Source organism: Eretmochelys imbricata, chromosome 8, assembly GCF_965152235.1.
Source record: "Eretmochelys imbricata isolate rEreImb1 chromosome 8, rEreImb1.hap1, whole genome shotgun sequence".
Classification (NCBI taxonomy): Eukaryota; Metazoa; Chordata; order Testudines; family Cheloniidae; genus Eretmochelys; species Eretmochelys imbricata.
The window spans coordinates 45,030,293-45,055,612 of record NC_135579.1 but is presented as its reverse complement, the minus strand read 5'-3'; the positions used below and the strand labels follow the sequence as shown (position 1 = coordinate 45,055,612).

Sequence of the window (25,320 nt, the reverse complement as noted above, 5' to 3'; positions counted from 1 at the left end):
TCGTTTTACATAAATTCTCTTCAGTCTAAAGTCTGCATTTTTCTAATTTTGGCCCCAGTCCTGCAAATAATCCTCACTATTCATATAATAGGGTGGGGTCTAAATTAGCTTTAACACTCAAGAAAAAGATCTTGGCAGTAATTGTGGATAGTTCTCTGCAAACATCTGCTCAATGTTCTGCAGCAGCTAAAAAAAGCTAACAGAATACCTATTCGGAAAGGGATAGCTAATAAAACAGAAAATATCATTATGCCACTATATAAATGCATGGTATGGCCATATGTTGAATACTGCATGCAGTTCTGGTCACCCCAGCTGAAAAAAGATATATTGGAATTGGAAAAGGTTCAGAAAAGGGCAACAAAAATATTAGGGGTATGAAACGGCTGCCATATGAGGAGAGATTAAAAAGACCAGACTGTTCAGTTTACAAAGGAGACCTAAGAGGGGATATGAGAGAAATCTATAAAATCATGAATGGTGTGGAGAAACTGAATAAGGACATGTTATTTACATCCTACACAACACAAGAACTAGGAATCACTCAATGAAATTAGTAGGCAGGAGGTTTAAAACAAAAGGAAATAGTTCACACAATGCACAGTCAACCTGTGGAACTCATTGCCATGGGATATTGTCAAGGCCAACAGTATAACTGGATTAAAAATATAAAGAATTGGATAAATTCCTGGAGCATAGGTCCATCAATGGCTATTATCCAAGATTGTCAGGGACACAACCCTATAGTCTGGATGTCTCTAAACTTCCAGCTACCAGAAGCTGGGACTGAATGACAGGGATGTATCACTTGAAATTGCCCTGGTCTTTTCGTTCCCTCTGAAACATCTGGCACTGGCCACTATCAGAGACTGGATACTGGGCTATTCACTGGTTTGATCCACTCCTGTGGTTATTCTTATGTTCTAAAGCCACACATGCATAACTTTACACACATTTCTGCAATGGGCCTGCTCATATGAGTAAAATTACACACATGCTTGGGCTCTGATCCTGCAAATTCTTTTCTAGCCACCAGTACATTATATGTTTAAGGGGCAACTTTTTTCCTTGTGCAGACAGCTGCACCTCTGGCCAGTAATACTATCCTAAGAGCTTTTCTCAGAGAAGCTGATACAAAAAGTTGTGTTAATAGAGTATGTTTTTATAAAATGCTGCTTTTTTATTATTCTTTTTCATGTTGCTTGCTTATCCTCATACTGTCTTAATAAAGGTTAGTTGCTATTTAGAGTTAATTGTTCTGTCTTTAAAATAGTATTAAACTATTTCCTTAATGTTTGAGAACTGGGTTATGGAAGTGATGTTTGCATGTTATTGGTGTGATTCCTATTTGTATTTTGGGTAGTGGCCTAGAAGCCCTAACCAAGGGCTAGATCACTTGTTCCCAAACTGAGGGGTGTGGAAGAACATCGGGGGGGGGGGACGGGGAGGGCAGGAGGGAGTGCCACCCAGAACTCTGGGTTCCACTCTGCCCCCAGCCCTGACTCAGCCCCAGCTTGGGCTCCAGCCCTGGCCCTCTCCCAGCCCCCCAGCCTCCTGCCTCAGCTCCAGGCTTCCAATCATGGTGGGGGGTGCGCACAGGTTCCATTACCGTTAATGGGGGGGCGTGATGGAAAATGTTGGGGACCACTAGGCTAGATGCGACCCCAACACGTGACAAGAGACAGCCCCTGTTTCGAGGGCTTGCACGCTAAACACACAGAGTGACGTGACTTGCCAGGGGCCGAGCCAGGATTGGAACCCAGGCGTCCTAGCCCCCGGGCCGCTGCTCTAGCCACTAGCTGCGCACCTTGCAAGACGCTATCTGCTCCTTCCGCTACAAATCAGCGGCCGCCCCGCCTGCGGCAACCGGGCCCCGCCCCCTGCAGGAGGCTGTATCGGCTGCTGCCGCCGCAGTTCCAGCACGTCGCCCGCGGGGAGTCAGGCCGACAGCCATGCCGGGACTGCTGCTGGGGGACGAGGCCCCTAACTTCGAGGTGGACACCACGCACGGCCGCATCCGCTTCCACGACTTCCTGGGAGACTCGTGAGTGGCGCCGGCCGTGTCGGGGGGGCCCGGGGTAGGGGACAGAGACCCCCACCGCCCCGGCTTTCGAGGTCTGCGGGGGTGGGCTGGCTTCTCTTCCTTCTCTCTCTAGGCGGAGCTATAGGGTTAAGAGGCTTTGGGGGGGTTCCTCTTTCCTTCTCTCTGGGGGGTTATAGGGCTAGGAGGTGAGGGGGAAGAAGTGGCTGGGCTCTTTTCCTCTCTGGCGGGGAGGGGATAATGGCTGACTGTTTGTTTCTGCAACATTTCTTACAAATCCTAAATGTTGGGACTAAGCTGTCTGGCAATCCCTTGAAGTTTGAAAGAGGTATTTCCATAGTAACACTACTATAGGCCAGTATTTTCACAGTCGACAGCTCCATGCATAACGTACCTTCCTGGGGAACTCTGCATAGGACCGCTAGACTGTCTGTTGTTCATCAGTGGAACACAGCAAGTACAGTAGTTAAAAGGGGACTGAGGATTTAGCTCACCATAGTTACTATTCAGTCTAAAGCGCATGTGTCTTCCATAACGCTAATAGGGAGCATGCTGTAGTGTGAAATACAAAGGGCTGTGCCCACGTTGCCAGAACATATGTTATCAGGCCAGTTGCTCAGTATCCGAGGATGACACTTACTGGTATGAACCAGTGTGGGATTTGGAAAGAACAGGATCCCATGTAGGCTTTGAAACAGCTGAGTCATTTCTGACCTTGTGTAAACAAGCTCTAATATTTCATGTCCGATTACTCATATTAAATAACAAAAAAGGCAAACAGATCAGACAATGGAACTTGGAAACAAATCTGTATCTTTATACCCCATTTCCCCAAGGGGGAAGTATAAAAGACTGTTAACTTTCATGCTGTGTGTAGAACAACCTCAGCCCCCAAAGCAATGTGACTGAAATAAAAAGATGCTGCTGTGCCAGTTTGTTCAATATCTAATGTCCAATGTTTGTTCATCTGAAATTATAGTAACAGTCATTTCAAATGCGTTTTATGGGTCTGGGGTGACGGCAGTTTCCTGGTAGGGCATTAAAAGGCAGCAATTTTTCAACATAATCTGGTGGCATGAAATTAAAGAAGATTTGAGAGAGTAAGTAGAGGAACTATGCTGCTGGAGACAGTTCACATAGCACCATGCGCTGTCAGGTGCCCTGAATGGTGGAATAAAAGGAGACGTATTAGATTTGGTAGTGAAGGAAGTAGGGATAGTAAAAAGATGAAATCTCTACACTGGGTAGGGCCACCGTTGTGTGACTTGGTTTGAGCTGGAGAAGCCACTGTGATTGACTGTCACTGGACTGCTGCTGGGCCCTTAGTGGAGTTTGATAGCAGCACAAAAGCCAGCCCTGCAGAAGGGGATGGTTTTGAAATGGTCTGTGTTCATGTATTCCATGAGGAAACAGTCTGTTGCCGTAGTGCCCAAAGCTTGCCACCTGAGGGCCAAATATATTATTTCAAAAGGGCAGCAGACAGCCAAGGGGAGGGACAGAACTATGGGAATGCTCCTGGCGCTGCTCCTTGGGCTGTGGGAGACTGGTGGGAGGCCGTGCACCACATTTCCCTCAGGTAGCAGCAAGACTGATGCAGAGGCCCAGGGCACAGCTTAGGGTATTTGCTTTCCATTCATAATCAAACAAATGTTCTGCTTATCACAACTGCCCTCCAGGGTCACAGACTAGGCACCACTGCTCTAGCACTCATCGCAGGATACTGGGAATCAAACTGGGTTCTCTTTATTCTATCACACCCTTCCTGTGACTTGACTTCCCAGAGCTTCAGTTTCCTTATCTGTGACATGTGTGCTACCTCTTAGGGGTATGATCTCAGTTCATTATTGTATTTGCAGTACTTTGGCCTGGTCTACACTAGAATATTAGGTTGGTTTAACTACATCCGTCAATGGTGTGAGAAACCTACACCCCTGAGCAGTGGTGTTATGCCGACCTAAATCCCCAGGTAGACAGTGCTCAGTCGTTGAAAGAATTCTTGGGGAGGTGGATTACCTGCATCTACAGAGGTAGTGTCTACACTGAAATGCCACAGCAGCGCAGCTGTATTGCTGTAGCATTTTAAGTGTAGATAAGCCCTTTGAGTTCCTTGCATGGAAGGCATCGTTGAGGTGCAAAGTTTTCTGTAAACTTGGGTTGTCGTTTTTTATCCCAAGATTAGCAATGGTGGAGTGAATTGATTCCATTCCAAGCCCAATCTATAGACAAAACTTAGCAATGCTTAGTATATTTCAAAGCACTTTACAAGGGAGGGATAAGACCATTATCCTATGTTATAGGTAGGCGGTGCTGGTGGAAATGAAGCGCACAGAGTTCATCTAAGTAGCGGGGGAAGTAAATTTTAAAAAATCCAGATTCCTTTGGGACTAGGGTTCACATTTACATATCAGAATAATTTACCTGGGCTTCTGTCAGATACAAATGCGTGTCCTGTCAGCTGACTGAGCTTGGGGGATGGAACAGACTGAGGTTTGCTATACTGGTCTCGTTTGGATGTGTAGGATGGTGGCTTTTGGATGCAGTCAGATCTAAAAATCCCTCTATTTTAAAAAAACAAACAAACAAAAAAAACCCTGTTATTGAGGGTCAAGACACCGGCCAGGAGCCCCAGCTAGTCTGTCTGTGTGTGTGTGCACGCCAGAGAAGGGAATATCCATAAAATCAGATTCCTGTAAACCACTCTTCAAAATCCATTGCTGGGTTTCTAGGCACAGTCATGGGTTTTCGTAATCCTCAGCCTGTTACCCTCTGTACATGCAGTTCAGCATTTGACCTTTGGAGGTATTCCTACTGGACTACAAACTATTTGAGCATAGTTCATTCTGCACCACTCAGTCAGCTAAATAAGCAAAGAAAGTAGAGCTGTCAATTAATTGCAGTTAACTCATGCAATTAACTCCAAAAAAATTAATTTGGATGTTTTTCTACATTTTCATATCGATACCTCTATCCCGATATAACGCGGTCCTCAGGAGCCAAAAAAATCTTACCGTCTTGTAGGTGAGACCGTGTTGTATCGGAGTAGGGAGAGGAACCGCTCCCCGCCCCAGCTCACCTCTGCTCTGCCTCCGTCTCCTTCCCTGAGCGTGCCGCCGCTGCTCCACTTCTCCCTCCCTTCCAGGCTTGCCGCGCCAATCAACTGTTTGGCACGGGAAGCCTGGAAGGGAGGGGGGAGAAGCAGAGTGGCGATGGCGCGCTCAGGAGAGGAGGCGGAGGCGAGCTGGGGCTGGGAATGGTTCCTCTGCCCCCCCCTTACTTTCTGCACCCCCCCCCACTCACTTCCACTCCGCCTCTTCCCACAAGCACCCCGCAGTGCCACTTCTCCCCCCTCCCAGGCTGATTGGCCTGGCAAGCCTGGGAGGGGGGAGAAGCAGAGCTGCAGCGTGCTCAGGGGAGGAGGCAGAGCAGAGGTGAGCTGGGGCGGGGGGGCCACAGCAAGTAATGGGGGGGAGGTGCAGAGGAACTGCTTGCGGTAATACAAATTTAGATATAACAAGGTAAAGCAGCCCCGCTCCCCGGAGCGCTACTTTACCACGTTCTATCCAAATTCGCGTTATGTCGGACCGCGTTATATCAGGGTAGAGGTGTATTGTATTCTGTGTTGTAATTGAAATCAAAGTGTATATATTTGATTATAAATATTTGCACTGTAAAATGATAAACAAGAAATTAGTATTTTTTTAGTTCACCTCATACAGGTACTGTAGTGTAATCTCTTTGTCATGAAAGTGTAATTTTAGAGCCTACAGGTCCACTCAGTCCTCCTACTTGTTCAGCCAATTGCTAAGATAAAAAAGTTTGTTTACATTTACAGGAGATAATGCTGCCCCTCTTCTCACTGTCTGGTGACACTATAAATAAGAACAGGTTTTTGCATGGCACTTTTTTAGCCAGCATTGCAAGATATTTATGTGCCAGATGTGCTGAAGATTCATGTGCCCCTTCATGCTTCGGCCACTATTCCAGAGGATGTGCTTCCATGCTGATACTCATAAAAAAAAATGCATTAATTAAATTTGTGACACAGTTCTCCCCCAAGGAGTTTAATGTCCCCTGCTCTGTGTTTTACCTGCATTCTGCCATATATTTCATGTTCTGGCAGTCTCGGATGATGACCCAGCACGTGTTCTTCATTTTAAGAACACTTTCACTGCAGATTTGACAAAACGCAAAGAAGGTACCAATGTGAGATTTCTAAAGATAGCTACAGCACTCGACCCAAGATTTAAGAATCTGAGAGGGATGACATGTGGAGCATGCTTTCAGAAGTCTTAAAAGAGCAACACTCTGATGCAGAAACTACAGAATCCGAACCACCAAAAAAGAAAATCAATCTTCTGCTGATGGCATCTGACTCAGATGATGAAAATGAACATGTGTTGGTCTGCACTGCTTTGGATCATTACTGAGCGGAACCCATCATCAGCATGGATGTGTGTCCCCTGGAATGGTGGTTGAAGCATGAAGGGACATAATAAATCTTTAGCATCTGGCACATAAATATCTTGCAACGCCGGCTACAATAGTACCATGAGTACACCTATTCCCACTTTCTGGTGACGTAAATGAGAAGTGGGCAGCATTATCTCCTGAAAATGTAAACAAATTTGTTTGTCTGAGTGATTGGCTGAACAAGAAGTAGGACTGAGGGGACTTCTAGGCTCTAAAATTTTACATTGTTTTGTTTGAGTGCACTTTTTTGTACGTAATTCTACATTTGTAAGTTGTACTTTCATGATAAAGTTATTGCACTACAGTATTTGTATTAGGTGAATTGAAAAATACTATTCTTTACAGTGCAAATACTTTTAATAAAAAATAAATATAAAGTGAGCACTGTACACTTTGCATTGTGTTGTAACTGAAATAAATATATTTGAAAATGTAGAAAACCTCCAAAAATAGTTAAACTATCATAGAATACCATCTATTTAACAGTGTGATTAATCATGAGACAGCCCTAAAAGGAAGTGCAATTGGGAGTTACTTTCAATTTTACGTTGCTCCCCATGGCATATTTTGAAAATTGGCAAGTCTATAGTAGCCAAACTTGGCAGATTTTCTGCCTTATCTCTACAACAGTTTGAGTTTTTATATTTCAGTGTTGTTACAAGTTAGCTGGGTAGTTTTCACCAGATAATATACAGTAATAAAAAGGTGCAAAGCCATAAACTCCCCTAACAACCATGCTCATCACACAGTAATTCAGATCTATGAGCTAAACTGTAACTTGTTTTGTCCCTGGGTAAACACTGCTGGTGCAGATCACATAAGGTGGAGGCTGCACAGGCTAGTGTGGACTAATGTGTTTCATGTCTACTGTGGGTCAAGTAAAAAAAATGCTGTGTGGCAAGTACTGTATGTATCTGGGGTCAGGATTTTTCTTAGAGAAACTTGATGTTGGGATTACTAATGAGCTCACGGCATGAGGTCCTGTCACTTTTAGCCGTTATGGAGATCCCAGTTACCTAGCTAAAAGTGTTCTAAGAAATGCTTACTTCTTCCTTTTTAATTATTGAGTCATACTTACAGAAAGTTCTTCATCTCTGAAGACTCTTTGTATAGTGCTTATGTGGGTTGTTTCCCCATTTTTTTAATTTATTTATTTACTTTTAAAACGGTCCTTCCCAGCTTATCAATGGGGAGGTGATGTGGCCTGGTGGATAGAGCAATGGACTGGGATGCAGGAGACCCCCCTCACCCCACCCCACTGGCCTGATAGGTGAGCGTGGGCAAGTCATGTCCCCTCTGCATGCCTCAGTTTGCCCATCTGTAAAAGAGGTTCAGGTATACTGACCACCTTTATAAAGCACTTTAATATCTACTGATAAAAAGTACTATGTAAGAGCTAGGTATTATTTATCACACCAGAACCTAGAGCTATCACGGCACATAGCTGCTAACTACTACTATTCTGAGGTTCAGTATAACAAACTATGCCAGGACAAGACCCAGCACCTTATTTTGAAGGGGTGTCCCCATCTAGAGGTGACTGACCAGATGAAAACTGCACAGAAGGTAATAATTGAGGTTGTAAAATATCAGTGACCCTTTCAGGATGTTAATTCAGGTGACTTAGTAGCGGAGTCTTGTTCCAGTGGCACTAAAAAGGTCTAACGAGTATACCGTATACATCGGCATTAACTTTATGGTGATTCTACTTGACAAAGAAATGCAACGTTTGTCCTGGAGGATGGGAGTGGAAGTGGCAGCCACTGGAGACAAATCACTTTAAAGTTTTTTAGTTTATTATCTTTTGATATGGTGACATGTGAACTGTGGGCATCATTAAGCTAAAGTGGAGAGGCAAAACAGGGAGATGAGAATGAAGAGTGAGGATTGGGGAGAAGAGTTCTAAAAGCCTGAAGGGTCATTCTGCAAGATTTGCTTCACCTCAGCCTCTTACAGTGATGGAGACACAAGGAGGATCTCTTAAAGGAATTCCTTGCTCAGTTGATGAGGAGATGAACAGTGCACTTAATTCCTGAGGCCAGCAAGCTTAAAATACCATCTGCAGCTGGGTATTTCTCCCTGTGTCTAACAGATTCCTAATCAGAATCTGGGCTCATTCTGTTGCTGTTCTCCATTCTGTTCCCTTTCAGATGGGGCATCCTCTTCTCTCATCCCCGTGACTTCACTCCCGTTTGCACCACTGAGCTGGGTCGAGCAGCAAAGCTGGCCCCTGAGTTCAAAAAGCGCAACGTTAAAATGATAGCCCTCTCTATTGATGACGTCAGTGACCATCTCGCCTGGAGTAAGGTATGCTGGGGGTGAAGAGTTGGCAGCAGGGAATTCTGTGAGGGAGCCCTGAATAACTGCCTGTATTATTACTAGCATGCAGAAGGGTTGGTCTTGCTTTGTAACATAAGCACACTAATGGAATAAAGCCACTGACTGACTGACAGACATACACTCGTTGCCAATACATATGGTAGGTGTAGTATACACCACATTAATGGGTATGTGTATGGTATTAAAATATAAATAGATGTGTGTTGGAAAGTTATGTTAACTGAATGTACTCTGCTCTCCCTTCAGTTCTGTACACCCATACCAAGTATCCCACAACACTGCAAAGCTGAAGGCAACTTTGTCATTAGAAAACAGGAAGCCTATCAAAGCCACAATACACGAATGGCATATGCTAGCGCAGGTTAGGTTGTACCTCTACGCCCAACTAGTTTGGGATGTAGTATTTAAACAGCTAAGAAAGGAACAGAACAACAAGTTAAGGAACTGGTGGGTTGGATTTTTAATTAAGTATAAAGAGTCTTGAAACTTGTAAAAATCACACTGTAAATACTACCAGCTGACATTCATGACTTTGAAGCACACCTTTTACATAATGTGAACATGCTGCGAGAATTTGCTTCCCGGAACGAAGGTACTTCTGTCCCTTTTTCATATTGTGCTGCTTTGTATTTAGACAATAAATGTGGCTAAATTCAGTCTCGAACATTTTTAAGAACAAACTGTCAGTGTAGTTAAACAATTGGCCAGGCTACACCTTCTCGTCACTACTCTACCTCCACCCCAGGTTCTGGGTCTCAGAAATCTTTGCTGCTTGTAGGGTTTTTTTTGTTTGTTTTTGACTCTCTCCCATGCCTGATCAGTGGGCTCAGTATTTTGATCAGAGTGCAGATATTTGTAATTTTATTAGAGGATATGACTCAGCTGGCTCAGCTCTGCCCTGTCTATCCCTCACCTTTTCTTTTCGTTCTTGAAGTGGTTGATTGTCAAGCTTTGAAGCTAAGGCTCTGCCTCCACCATATGGAAAGGAGTATGGCTTTGTATTAGTCACTTCCTTAATGCTGCCTTAATCACTCTTGGCATAGTCCAGTGTTCATGGCATCCTAATCATTCTTGCAGCACAAAATTCCTTCAAATTAGGAGCTAGGCAGGAGGGAGTTTCCTAATGTGTATGGGAACAAAATGATGCCCTCATAGAAAAGTCAGCAATTGCTGAGACCTGCAGGATAGACTGAGAAAAGGGTTGTGGTTGATAACCACCTGAATGTGCACTCCCAATGTGGTGCCTGGTCAAGAGAGCTGAAATTATCCTTTGCTGCGGAAGTTGGAAAATGAGTGTGAATAGGGAAGTGGTGTTACGTCTGTATAGGACTATAGTGAGACCATTACTGAAATATTGTGCACCGTGCTAGTATCAATACTTCAAAAAAGATGTGGAAATATTGGACAGGGTTTAGAAAAGAGCTACGAGTGATTTCAGGTCTGGAAAATGTGCTTTTTAATGAGCTTTGACGTTCAATCTACTTATCTTATCAAAGAGAAGACTAAAGGTGCTTTGATCATCTTCTGGAAGTCCCTACAGCAAGAAGGTTTATCTAAGAGAGGACTCTAATCCACAAGACAAAAGGCAGAAGAAGATTCTGTGTCTGGAAGTGGGAAGCCGGAGAAGTTCAGACTAGAAATGCAGTGCAAATGTTTGAGTGAGGCTAACGAACTATTGGAACAACTTACCAAGGGATGTGGTAGCTTCTGTGTCACTTGAAGTCTTAAATAAAGATTGGATGTTTCCTTTTTGAAAGATCTGTTCTAGTTCAATCAGAAGTTACATGCTTGAGGCAGGAATTACTATGTGAAAGTCTATGGCCTGTTATGCAGGCGGTCAGACTAAGATCATAATCCTTGCTTTAAAATCTATGAATAACTTCTCCTCTCAGCTCTTGTGAACACATTTCAATCCTGACTTGCAATAACCCCAGCTCTTCCAGTCCTCCATCCCCACAGAGTTCTACCAATACAACTGAATATTGGTCTCCAGCAGTCACTGCTGTTCTGTTCATGGGTGGCTCTAGCAAATGTTGCCAATTCTCATGAACTGGGAGATTGTCTCACTGTTGAAGCAGCCTATAGATGTACAGCATTATAGAAAACCTTGAAATGTCTGTTTAATGTGCACAAGTTTCCACTGGAAACTAGAGATTAGGCTTCAAAATGGTTCCTAAAAGGAAAATGAACTAGGATTTGAATCAGACTGCTCAGTTTCAGCATCCTGGTAGGGATGGTGTGAGTCATAAACAGAAGTTGACTCTAAGACAATGGCATGACACCTTCACCAGTTGGTTAATGTGAGTTTGAGAGTAGAGGGTCACACTGGGACTATGAGCTTTTGAAGTAAGTGGAAAAGAGCCCTGCTGCATCAGAGACAGGATTAGTGAGGGAGAGATGATAAAACACCAGTGGGATGCTCCAGTGGGTTACAGCTCTTTCTTGTTAGCATCTAACTTACGAAGTATGGAAGGCTGTTCTTAACAGAAGCAAAGACAACTGATTGATTTTGGAATCATCTTTGTACATTTGATACTGGAGACAATCCACATGTCTATGTTCCTCTGGTCATTAAACTGTTGAAATGCCAGGATAGATCCCAGGAGAACTAGAGAAGTGATTAGGGTAATGCTGGAGATCCAGAGCACTGAACTGGGATGATCACAATTCAACTCGTCTGTAAGCAACAAGCCAGGAGCAAAGCACCAAGAGACCCCTGCTCAGTTGTTGAACACAGCAGACAGCTTTAATGACCAGAGATAGCAAACTGGTTTGTAGATGAAAGCTGGTCATCATCTGTCTAGCCAAAGGCAGACTGCATGAAATCCTAGACTGAGGCCTATGAAGTAAGGATTGCCCTTTAAATTGCAGCTTCTTTCATAACTAGATCTAACAAAAAGGAGATTAGAGAAGGAGCATAATTTAGCTAAAGAGTCAGTTTTCTCAATCTGTGCTGCTATTGTCCAGCAAACTTCTCTTTGGATTAACCATAGAAGTGTCGGGCTGGAAGGGACCTCAAGAAGTTATTTATTCCAGCCCCCCTGCGCTGAGGCAGGACCAAGTAAACCTAGACCCTCTGACAGGTGTTTTTCCAGTCTGTTCTTAAAAACCTCCAACGATGGGGATTCCACAACCTCCCTTGGTAACCTGTTCCGATACTGAGTTATCCTTAGAGTTAGGAAGTGTTTCCTGATATCTGACCGAAGTCTCCCTTGCTGCAGATTAAGCCCATTACTGCTTGTCCTACCTTCAGTGGATTTGGACAACAATCGATCACCATCCTATTTATAACAGCCCTTAAATTAAGCTCTGAAATAGGCTTCCAAGGGAGGCAGTGGAATCCCCATCATTGGAGGCTTTTAAGAACTGGTTGGACAAACCCCTGTCAGGGACGGTCTAGGTTTACTTGGTCTTGCCACAGCATATGGGGCTGGACTTGATGACTCTTCAAGGTCCTGTCCAGCCCCATGTTAATTCATTAATGCTTATGAAGAGCTTTGTGATAACTGGAGAAGAAGCGCTGAAGTTATATAAATTATGGTTCAACTTGCTATACAGTCAGTGTCCCATTTTATATATGCAGAAGTGACGTTTCCCTCTTGTACCAACGGAGCTTGTTCTCTAGTAGTCTGTCAGTGGCATCAGTCAGGTTATAACTTGCCTGCCCACTCACAAGCTGTAGTAGTCTTCATATGCAGTCAGTGAAAACATATTTTCATCTTTCAATTAAGTGATCAGAAGGAAAATTTCAGTATTTGATGTTCTGCTGATGTAAGCAAGTGACAAATAGCTTTCAGAAAGTGAGATCTTCATTCCCCAAGCTAAATGATCACTGCAGTGATCACCAACATCTGATGCTACTATTACCTTAGCAGGCATCGATGGTCCTGTTTTTCATTGCTGTCTCAGCCCAACTACCCTCAGCATCTTCAGGTGAGAAAAGCCTACTGCCATTCGCTTCACTGACACCGGCTTATTTTAACTTGGACAGAGGGAAATACCAGTGTATAGGGGAGCTGAAAGAGCCTTGGATTGTTTCACTGCATTGAAAGGTGCAGATTGCAGTTACTTTTTATGAAGCTCTGTGGCAGTAGGGGAGAGACTGGAATGACTTAGCTTCTCAGAAGTCATAACTAAATCCTGTGGATTCTTCCTCCAGGCTCAGCTTTTCCTGAATGAAGACACTTGATTGATCCAGAGTTATGTATCTGATGGGTCACTTAAAGCATTTTGAACCTCTGAACTGTTTAGCGATGGTTCTGTCTTAGATATTGCTGCTTCTGTGCTGCTTCTCCTCTTTGTTTTACTCTCATTTAGGGGTATTTGCATGAAAAGGATTGGCTCCTTCTGGAGCAGATCTCTCAAAACAAATAATCATGCTAATAATCTTTCAATAAACAGGTGAGGAAAGGAAAAATATCATGGAATTATTTCTGGGAAGCATCAACAGCTCTAAACTGGATACATTTCAGGGGCTGTAATAGAAACAAGAATATTTACCTATATCAAAACAGTGGAGATGGCTATAGTGGAGTTTAATTTTGTTTTTCAGTTTTGATGGAGAGACTTTGAAGCTTTGTGGAATGATGCAGGATAATGCTGCATGCCTATGAATCCATCTAGCAGCTTCCTTTTATTGGTTCATTACGTTAGTGATGGGCTGCCTGGATCTAGAAATGGGTGAGACCTCTTTCCAGGCAAGCCGGTGCATTTATTGTCAAATTAGCCCTTGCTCTCTGAATGCCAAACACAGTGTAAGTTGTAATGCAGGAAGCTGCCCCTGCTAGACTGGACTGCAGCCACCAAATCATTTTCTTGAAGCTTTTTCTGGACTCCTGCCACGTGCCTCGTAGACTTAGATGAAAGTCCAGAATGCCATGTCTTCATCCACTAAACCGCTCGCTGCACATCACACCAGGCTATAGAGTAAACTTAGATCTCAGGACTCTGCTGCTAAAAATAAACTGGAGAAACTGGCAGTTGTGCACTTTACCCTCCAGACTTCCCGTGAAGCCAGTTCACTTTTTTTCATACAGAATTTCATGAGGTGCCTGGGGATTTACAATGGTTCAGAAAAGCCACAATCCTTTAATTAAAAGAGAATAATCCAGTCCAAAGACTGACCGACAGCGCAACACCAAACAGGGACTAGCGCAGCCAGTACCTTGCTGATGACTCTTGTGGTGAGAGGGTATGAAAGGCCAGAGGAAAGCTAAGACTTGGTTTAGGCACCCTGTCTGACTCTAAATTTGGAGACTCTCTTGCTCTGGATTGAACAGTCCGTTCAGTGAGCTTTCTAGATCCCTTTATAGAGCAGCACTCTGTTTAGACTCACAGACTTGATGATCATCTAGCCTGACCTACTGCACATTGCAGGCCACAGACCCTCCCCCACCCACTCCTGTAACAGACCCCTAATCTCTGGCTGAGTTACTGACGTTCTCAAATCGTGGTTTAAAGACTTCAAAGTTCAAGTTACAAAGAATCCACAATTTACTTTTCCCTCCAACAGAAACAACTCAGCAAATTAAACACCAATTTGTGAAATGTTTGTCAACCTGAATCTGTGCTGCTTTGTCTGAAGGATTTCACCCAGCTCTACTCCTAGCACATTTCTGTTTTACTGCACCCACAACAAGTGTGTGTGTTTTTTTTTTTTAATTTTAGTTTCTTTTTAAAAGTAAAAACATCAAACGGAACACTGTTTGTGAAACAAAATGTTAGATTCTGGTCAAACTTGATTTTTTTTTAACTTCAGTTCATCAAAAAAAGAAAAAGAAAAAAAAACCCCAAACCAACTTGCATTTTGTTTTGGGTGAAACCAAAACAGCGCTCCACCTTGTTTGGCCACCAAACCAGAAAAACCCAAACCCAATTATTCACACAGCTCTAGCTAGGAGGCTGCAGTAGAGATAAAGATTATTTCAGCCCCCAAAAGCTCACAGCTTAATTCTATACAAGATATAAATAGTAGTAACAAGACATCTGTCTAATTTTATAAAATATTGTTGCCATGCTGTGGGGATTGTAGAAGTCTTAGAGTAGCATAAAGAGAATATAGAGAGGCTTTTCTAGACTCATTAGGAGTTGAGTGGTAACAAACAAATTTAAAATATCCTTGAGGAATTAGCACCGCATTAGGTTTATGGCAATAAAGAGTTGGCTGTGACACATAACCAAAGGATCAGTCTTCACATAGATACTGATATTGTGTGGGAGACTCCGATGAAAACGGGAGAAATAGTTCAGTGCTGGTAGCAAGAGAGCTGCTGTTCTGGGAAAACATGGTCTGTTTGCCTCAGACTTTTTGCAGTTCTACAAACTCTAATTGGCACAGTGGCTCTGCTCTTACTATGCTGCATAAACACTAAGCAAGTCACTACAAACTATATAAATACATTTTTAAATGGGACTTGGAAAGGACTTGACAGACAGGGGAACCCAGGCCCACCCTCTACTCCAGGTTCCAGCTCAGGGACCCTCCAGCCAGCAATCAAAGTCTGTTCCCTTCTAAGCCTCACTGCCTTTCCCTGAGCCCTCTCCTACCTTCCTCTCTCTCTCTGGGTTTTCCAGCCCAAACACACTTCCCCTCTCCCAGGGAGTGACTGCAGTCCCCTTTCTGCTGTGAATTTCCTGCCTTTATAACCCCAATCTAGCTGATTCCTCCTTAGCTGGCCTCCCTCACTCAGTCAGGGGATTACTTAGCCATCTCTCAGCTGCCAGCCTGTTGGGTTAATTAGCCCCCTTCTTTGTCTTCATTAACCCTTTCAGGGCAAGCATGAGCTGAACACCCCATCACAGCCAGGCCTGGAAGATAAGTTGTTCTTACGGGTTCCTAATAGTCTCCTTGTTCACCTGTCTTTTCCATTCCAAAACCTTAAAACTTGCTTTATAAAAATAGCCTTGTTCGCTCTGCTGCCTTGAAGTCCCAAGAGCTGTCTGTGCCCGGTTCCAGAGGGGGCAGAGAGTCCATGGAAAATAGAAATGGAACTGTTAAGGCCCTGTCCATGCTGGTAGTGAAATTGTATCAGGAAGATAACTGTACATTAGTGACCTGGAAAACTTGAATTAATAATAGCTGTGTTTGGAGCGCACTGCCCAGGCAAACTGTGCACCACTGAGCTATTTTAAACCTGCCCTGAAAATTAGACTGACGGCCTTGGTTAATGCTAGGTGGGGTGGATACGGTGTAATTTTTTCCCAGCAAATGTGCATTGCATTTTCCATTCGAATCTGACTTGGTCTGCATTCTCTCTTGTGTTTTTTACCCTCGCCAGCCAGTACTGAGGATAGTCAGGTAACTTGTCCTGGGTGTCATTGCTGGATCTAGGCCTTGACTAGAGAGCAAAGTTCCATCCATTAAAGAACAGGGGCCGAACGTATCCTTGATCTAAGTGGTGCAACTGTTACTGACATCGGCATGTGTTGTACCTGCTTACCCCAGGTCTAAATTTGACTCTAGCTGTGTGTAATGGGACCTTTTTAATTATCAGAGGTGTGGAATCGCATGTACTGAATGATTCACATCCATCATCAGTGAGCGCTCTTTATCTGAGCTCCAATTCAAAAACTTTGCCCAAAATATGGGGTCTTTCAGCACATATTGTAAGTGTGATATTGATTGATGTTGCATTGTACTACTTAAAACTAGGGCTGTCAAGTGATTAACAGCGCGATTAATCTTTTTAAACAACAAGAGAATACCATTTATTTTAAATGTTTGGATGTTTACTACATTTTCAAATATATTAATTTCAATTACAACACAATAGAAAGTGTACAGTACTCACTTTATATTTAGTTTTGATTACAAATATTTGCACTGTAAAAAACAAAAAAAATATTTTTCAGTTCATCTCATACAAGTACTGTAGTGCAGTCTCTTTACCATGAAAGTGGAACTTACAAATGTAGAATTATGTACAAAAAACCCCCTGCATTCAAAAATAAAACAATGTGAAACTTTAGCGCTTACAAGTCCACTCAGTCCTACTTCTTGTTCAGCCAATCATTCAGACAAACAAGGTTGGTTACAATTTGCAGGAGAGAATGCTGCCTGCTTCTTCTTTACAGTGTCACCTGAAAGTGAGAATGGGTGTTTGAATGGCACTGTTGTAGCCGGCATTGCAAGGCATTTACATGCCCATATGCTAAACATTTGTCATAAGTTCAGTTATGTACCCCCCAAAAAATCTGCATTTCTAAGTTACGCTTCCATGATAAAGGGATTACACTTCAGTACTTGTATGAGGTGAATTGAAAAATACTATTTCTTTTATCATGTTTACAGTGCATATATTTGTAATAAAAAATAATAATATAAAGTGAGCAGTGTGCACTTCGTATTCTGTGTTGTAATTGAAATTAATATTGAAAATGTAGAAAAACATCCAAAAATATTGAATAAATTTCAGTTGGTATTCTATTGTTATAAGTGCGATTAATCATGATTAATTTTTTGAGTTAATCTTGTGAGTTAACTGCGATTAATTGACATGCCTACGTAAAACGTAACTTTCTTCATATAAAAAGAAAAGGAGGACTTGTGGCCCCTTGGAGACTAACAAATTTATTTGAGCATAAGCTTTCGTGAGCTACAGCTCACTTAGCTCACGAAAGCTTATGCTCAAATAAATTGGTTAGTCTCTAAGGTACCACAAGTCCTCCTTTTCTTTTTGCGGATACAGACTAGAAACACAGCTGCTACTCTGAAACCTTTCTTTATATAGTGTTTGTAACAGAGGTTAAAGTGCTTCAGTCATTTGCACTATATGTATTACAACTTCTGTTGTAGGCCCTGCTGACATGAAGGAATTCAGTGTCTTCTGCCATACTGATAAACAGAGTTTGTGTAATGTTGTTCTTCACAGTGGACTCCCCCAACAGAATAAAATCTGGTCCTTGGAAGCACAAGTCCATTCTGCCTACTGCTTTAGTGCTCATACAGAGTATTCAATTTCTCCCTCCAGTCCCTTTACACCCGGACAAGGGCACATTCAACTGTACTAAAAGGGGGCAAATTCAAAACTGATCAGGTGAAATACACAATGAGATTAAATTGTGTATCTCGCTGGCAGAGGAAGTTGTTGAGACCAAGCCTGGGGTAAGATTCAGAAGAGATGAGATGTGGATACAAAGGCTATCCAGAGCTGTTATAATCACTGCTAACATTTTGGAAGGAATATTAAACTTTTCTAGCTTTGGAACTTATGTCGGTCTCTCAACTATTAGACTAGGGCATGACCTAACATGGGGGCAGATTATCTCACATCTGCTATGGTGGGGTGTGTACCCCTTCCTCTGAAGCATCTGGGTTCTGGCCCCTGTCAGTATACTGGACTAATTGGACCTCTGCTCTGATCCAGTTTGGCCAACCCTCTGTTCCTTTGGTTGGTGCCTCAAGGTTCTTTCTATACTATTCTTCCCCTCCCCAGGGAAAGTTCTGTAAAGGAAAATAGGAGTCATGATGTTGGGTAAGAGACTGTAATGATCCTAAATCTAGTCCCTTGGTGCCGGCTGTACCTCCCCAGGCTGCTCCCCACTGCCTGCATGCCACTGACTGATGGGGTTTGGCAAGTACAGGAAAGAAAATGTCCTCTCCTCTTGCAGCAGTAGTGCACTTTAATTGCAGAGTAACATCAGAGCACTGAACGGCAGCCTCACTGGCAAGGAAAGCCCACAGCGGAGTGTGGCTGAGTTATACAGGATGAGCAAGTGACCCATAAAGCTCCTTGCACATCCTACAATGAACATCAACCTGTACTTAAAGGCAGTGATCATCACAGTAAACCATCTCTTGTGACAGAGCTCTGATCGGTGCTGGGGGAGGCATTTGCTTGTCTCTGTACAAACTACAGTGAGGCTATCGCTTAAAAATGGTAGAAACCAAAGGTAGAAACCAGGCACGCAGTCAGTGTGGTGGTGGTGGGTGATGGGAGAGGGAGCAAGTACCTGTAATTGTAAAAGTGAAAGAAGTTTTCTCTCTACACTGTAGCCCTGTTCCTCCACACATCTGCCCTCTTGTCCTCTGCTAATGTCACTCCCAATGGGTAATTACAGCACTGAGAATCGAATTCAAAATCTTGTTTAGAAAAGAATCCCCCACCCCAGAAATCTAAGGTCGCCTGAGCCACGAATCCTCATTGCCTCGGCCCAGGAGTACCATGTTAATCCATACATTGAAATCTGGAGGTGTCGCTCGTAAAATTGGAGCGGATTTCTCTTTCTCCCCCCCCACCCTTTTGATCTGAGTCTTCAGAAAGTGCTGAGCATGCCTGTGCTTTCTCTCCCCTCCTGCTACAGGACATCAATGCTTACAATGGTGATGAGCCCACAGAGAAGCTCCCCTTTCCCATAATTGCCGATGCAAAGCGGGACCTTTCAATCCAGCTGGGCATGTTGGACCCAGACGAGCGGGACAAGGATGGCATGCCGCTGACGGCGCGTGTGGTGAGCACAGGCTGCATGTGGGGCACTAGTGTAGACCAGGCGTGGGCATGAATAGGGTTGGATGACATGGGGCCTAAGCCCCTGGTGCCTTGTCTGTACTAGCACGCTACCCCCGTGCAGCAGCCTAAGTAACCAGTCCATTGCATACGAGTGACTAGAGTAACTGACTGGCTGGAGAATGGAGCAGATCTTCAAAGCAATTCAATGAATCCTGTCCCGCTGAGGTTTGCCAGTGTGGGGGGTTGGGTGGGTGATCCCTCTCCTAGCTATAGCTACCCTCAGTTGGGTAGGGAGACGGATGAGGGAGACTATCCAGGAGCCAGTTGCTTCTGCCTCCCAACTACATGTTAGTTTGCTGATCCTGCGCTCCTTTGTCCTGCTGAGAGCGTGACGAGATCGGTAACACTCCTTGTCTGGGATCTCAAATGGGCAAGGAGTAGAACTAAACAGGGGCAGAGGGCCCCTGTGGATGCCTAAAATTTGTTTTGTGACGTTCCTTCTCCCCTCCAGCACTAACATTAAAAGACCATTATTGTCCCCTTTCAGGGTAGGGACCCACAGAGGGAGGTGGTGGTAATGCTCCACACAGTAAAATAAACCACACACCTGAAATATTAGATACTGCATAAGAGCAGATGGCCGTTTTTCCTTTGTGTGTGGCTGCATCTTTCCTCTACAAGAGATGAGGCTGTTTTATAATAAACATAGTGCCATCAATGTAAATAACACTTGTTCTGTCCTAAATGCTTACAGTCTAAAACGGACAGGACCCACGACTGCCTTTCAGAAGAGGGAGAGTATAGGGATTATGGGTAGGAAGGATGGTCCTGCTTTTGAGCAGGGGATTGGACTAGATGACCTCCTGAGGTCTCTTCCAACCCAAAGGCCTGGTCTACAGTAGTGCGGGGATCGATCTAAGTTACACCACTTCAGTTACATGAGTAAAGTAGCTGAAGTTAACGTACTTAGATCTACTTACCGCGGTGTCTTCACTGCGGTAAGTCGACGGCTGACTCTCTCCCGTTGACTCCGCCTGCGCCTCTCCCTCTGATGGAGTACCAGAGTCAACGGGAGAGTGCTTGGCTGTCGATTATTTGTGTCTAGTATAGACACGACAAATCGACCCTCCCCCCCTCCATCCCCCTCCCCGCTGGATCGATTGCTGTCCATTGATCCAGCAGGTATTGTAGACAAGCCCTAATAATCTATGATTCTATGGAGCAGGAATTGCTTTGAAGGAGGCAGTGTGGTGGTTGATGGATGAGGGAAACTATCTATATTGGAATACCTTTCTCACTGAAATGTGGCTTACCTGACACTGTTAAATGCTTGTAGCTGATACAAATTCAGGTTACTCTTCTATTCAGATTCCCAGAGTAGCTCCTTATGTCTCTCTGCTGTTCAGGTGTTTGTTTTCGGCCCAGATAAGAAGCTGAAACTGTCAATCCTCTACCCAGCAACCACTGGCAGAAACTTCGATGAGATCCTAAGAGTAGTGGATTCCCTGCAGCTGACTGCAAAGAACAAGGTTGCTACCCCAGTGGACTGGAAGGTAAATATCTATAGAGCTACAACCCAGTGCTGTAGGGCAGTTCTGGGTGTAGAGAAGGACCATTCCTAGAGCCTCTGCCCATTCTCAGGACAAGGTGAAGTTAGGTAGTTATCATACAGAGGATGTGCTAAGAGACGTGGATCGTGAGAATCCCTGCAATCCTGGGACATGCTAAGGGCACTCCTTGAGGCTGAGAAGTAGAGCTGGCTGGGAGAATTCTGACTAATGTTTCATCTTGCCAAATCAGACTTTTGTTGCAACAGTCCAATTTCATCGACGTTGCGATGGAATCCAGGCATGCAGACTGCCCCAGGGTTGGGACTCCATTCCCTGGGGTGGAGAATTTGAGTTTTAATTCCTAACCAGAGCAAACCAGATCTCAAAATAGCGCAATCCTCCATGAAACGGAATGATCTTTCTCCACACAGCTCTGCTGAGAGGTGTAGTAACAGTGGGGAAAATAACGGTAACAACGGCACTGTCCACATTGCGCTCGTTAAGAGTCATACGTGGCTGGTTTAATGATAATAAGTTCTTTCCTCCTGTTATCAGTGTGGGCTCTGCAAGGTTAGGGCAGAATGAGCTGGATTCTGCTCCTGCTTGTGCATGATAAGCAGAATTGTTGTGCCAATTGCAGAGCCCAGTGCTGCCCTGGTTTCAGAAAAAAACTCTCTTGCAAACAAACCATCTGGAGTCCTCCAGAGCCCACAAAGGAGTTTTGTCTTTCTTAATCTGAGAAAGGAGACCCATGTCCTACAGAAGTTGACCATTCTGATGCTTGCATACGTTATCTGTATCAAAGAGAAGTCTCGTTTGATCCATGGTATCTTATAGACCCATCTAGGTCACTTTTCCTAATGGAAAAATCTTCATAGCTTTTCATGATTAAACTAAACAACTCTCTCCTGTCGTGCATAACACTGGGAAGACTCTTTTCATCCTAATTATGAAGCACTCTCTTTAAAACCCAGCTGAGTACCACTATGTGTAACTGCTGCCTTATTAAAGTGAGATCTTCTGGTGCAGGTAAAATCCACCATCTGGCTATGGGCATCCTTCTGACTTGTTATCATCTTAATGAACTGGCTAGAGTTCATCACTGGCCTTGGACTTGGGACTGCTTAAGGATAATAGAGCTGTACTACTCATGGAGTGTTGCTTTTAGCTTTAGTAGAGGCTGACGCCTTAGAACTCCGATCCTCCTGCTTCAGTCCTCACTGCTGCTGTGAAATGCCCTGTAGCTGGGGAGTGTGGTAAAAGTCTCAGTAGACACTGGGTTAGTTACTTGGTGTTACAGCACCAGCTAAGCTTCCAAAAAGAACTCATGACTTTGGCTGAGCTTCCACCTCCCGACTCTTCAGTTTTGCACTGGTGATGCGGGAGTTCCCTTTGCATTCATACAAAGAGCATGGTTTTTATACCGCTCCTATTGCTGGGGTGTTCATAAAGGACCAAAGGGAAAGGTTTTCTTTGCTGCTTCTCCGGGCGTGAAGTGTGTGGCGTTGTGGAAGAGTTATTTTGAGAGGGGAATTCACAAAAGCTGGGGGGCTTAATGGAAATTCTACCCTCTTTGGGAAGATTTAGGTGATGTCTACACAAGCACTCACTGCCGTATAACTTATGTCACTTGGGTGTGAAAAAGTCACCCCCTTGAGCGACATAAGTGACATGGACCTAAGCGCCGGTGTGGGTAGTGTGATGTCTGTGGGAGAGCTTCTCCCGCTCACACAGCTACCATGCTCGTGGGGCGGGAGTAGTTAAGCCGACAGAGCTCCCTCCCATCGGCTTAGAGTGGTTGCATTAGAGTGCTTACAGGGGCGCAGCTCCACTTTTCTAGCCCGGGGTCAGCTTCCTCCTTGTGAGCAGATCCGTGGTGATGACCAGGTGAGTTGTATTGTCGCGTAGGAACTGCTCAGCAAGCTGGTGTAACGTGTTCCCCGGTTGGGAGACAAGTAGCAGGCAAAGGTGTAAAGATGAAGTCCCCCTATTTTCCCTTTACATCCTTCTGTAAGTTACTTATCTGGCTGCACCTCCTTCCTTTGCTGCTGCAGTGTTACTTGTCTTGTGCACCGGCTGACTGCTGAATTGGTCCAAGTTGCATTACTGATGCCTGTCTCGCGCATACCCCATCTTCGTTCAAGTCATTGCTGAATATGTCCCAGAGGCTTCATGGCAGCCAGATGTCTTGCTGCACATCTGAATATGGCACAATGGGCTCAAGCATATATTCATTTTCCACTCCTGCCTCGGCAGGGGTAACACCTCTTTTGTAACTGGTGAAGTTTAACGCTGGTGTGGAGGATGGCATGTGCACATCAGTGTATACGGTGACTAAGGCCTTAATGAAAGGGGGGGTCCGGGAGGTTAAAATCTCGCTTCTTAGCACGGGAACCTTGTAGAGTCCCTCGATTTCTCTGCTTCACTAAAATATTCCCTGTTTCTTACCAGCGTGGAGACCGTGTCATGGTTATTCCCAGCGTGCCAGAGGATGAGGCCAAAAAGCTGTTTCCTGAAGGAATCTTCACCAAGGAACTCCCGTCAGGCAAGAAGTATCTCCGTTACACCCCGCAACCTTAGAGCAAGTCGCTGCCAGCAGAGATACCAGACTGCCGATCATGTGGTTTTTAGCAGAGCCGTTCACCTTGGGGTGGCCTGCGTGGGATGGGAAGGGCAGACAGAGGCTGCTCCAGGGAGTTGTTGTCAGACCAGTTAAACTGACAGCTGCCGTGCCTGGTGTTAGCTTCTTGGGGAGCCTTCCTGGGGCTGGCTCAGAGTTGATTAGAGTCATGGCAGATGCTGGTTCTGGTAAGCCATGTGATCAGCAGCCTTGTATTATCTGCTTGAAACCAGCTGGGCAGCAGCAGTACAATATGAAATTCTTGATTATTCATCCACTTGGTACTCACCCTCCACACACCTTTATAGCTAGAAAACTGAAATGTGCTTCTCCACTGGAAACTGCTAATATATGGAAGAGGATGATGGATTTGTAATAGTGATGAACGCTTGTTCTCATGGGTCTCTCCTATTTTAATATTGGTGCTGGGGCAGGATGGAAACACTTCATGCTTCAAAAGAAAGATCCCATCCTACAATGAGACGCATCCCTGCAAATAATGATTCACAATGTGACAAAGATTATCAAAGTAGCTACAGCTGGGCTGTGAGAATTGCTGAATAAGCAGCCAAAATTGGATGGGGTGGTAGCTCGTGAATTGTCCAAGCTGCCATGTGCCTTTAGAACTAAAATTACTCTAACTTGTTAATCAAAAACTTGCCTTTGACAAGTTTGTTACCAAAGCTGATGCTGCATTAGAGGAGCTGTAGGTGCATCTGTAGCGACATGGCTTTATTATAGACCTGTCTTTCTCATGGGGTTTTTTGCTTAGATAGTTGACGATTTTTTCTTTTTGGAGGGGGGAGTTCAACAAATAAAGCAGCATTTACCAGAAGTATGTGTAGTGTGTTTTATCTCCCCCTTACCTCAGCATGCCAACACGCACCATTAGTGCTCAAAATACATTAATAACATAGCCTTGCCTGGTAGAGTTGTGCAGTGGGGACTTTCACAGGTAGCCAGAGCTCTGGATTCGTGCCAGCATGGTAGTATTTGTCATCCTAGTCAAACTTTGTAAATGAAGCAATTATCTCAAAACACAGGAGCCTCAACAAAAGCAAATAATAGGATTATCTTTACACGTCATACCTTTGTACCCTTACTTTCTGTATCTAGCTGAACCCACCCTCTCGTTTGCCCTGGGGAGATGCTGTATTCATTTCCATGGAGTATAAGGGCCAAAAGAGCCAAAGGTGTTAACATGACCTGGAAGCTGTCCAACTTTAAACAGTTTTAAATAAAGAGGGGGTGGGGTTTGGAAACCAGAGACTTCAGCCTGCATAGTTCATGGCAAACAGAAACAAATGCTAAAGCCTGGAGAGTCATTGATGGGGATACACAAGAGAAAAGGAGCTAAAACAAGTCATAAAGCACTTACCCTGGAAAGATTCTGTAAATCAAAGTTAGGATTTGGTTATCAAATTCACATTTAAAGAGCGATGATACCAGTTAGTCTTATTTCATCAGACCTCCCTTCTTGGGGGCTGGACAAGAGGGGGGAAGGGCTTGTTTTGTTGCTCAGTTGCAAGATGTTAAGAATGGTCACCTTTCCTAATCGACAAACAGAGAAGCACAAAGGGGAGAGGCAGCGTAGTAAAGATGGAGGAAATACAGCTTTGTTGATGTTCCCAGGGCTACAGGCAGCAAGTCAGCTACAGCCAGATGCTCTGGTCTGGCCCGTCAGTCATGACAGCAGTTACCCTGGCTCATCTTCTGGTCTGGGGTCTGGGACATCATCTGGCTGGTCTGGTCCCTCTCTACTGGTCTCTCTCAGGCTGGGCAGAGCTGGATAGGGTATCTCATCACAGTGTGCTGATGCCAGGTGGTACAGATGACCTTAGGATCACATGG

General features: G+C 44.3%; 1 protein-coding gene across 1 annotated transcript; it reads left to right on the top strand.

Annotated features, from left to right (window-relative positions):
• Window positions 1-1,884: 1,884 nt before the first annotated feature.
• On the top strand, window positions 1,885-24,304 carry PRDX6 (peroxiredoxin 6). Its single transcript, XM_077823751.1, has 5 exons — window positions 1,885-2,044; window positions 8,662-8,818; window positions 19,154-19,300; window positions 20,706-20,852; window positions 23,301-24,304. Exons 1-5 carry the CDS (start codon window positions 1,953-1,955, stop codon window positions 23,427-23,429), a joined length of 672 nt encoding a protein of 223 aa, XP_077679877.1. The 5' UTR covers window positions 1,885-1,952; the 3' UTR covers window positions 23,430-24,304.
• Window positions 24,305-25,320: the final 1,016 nt, after the last annotated feature.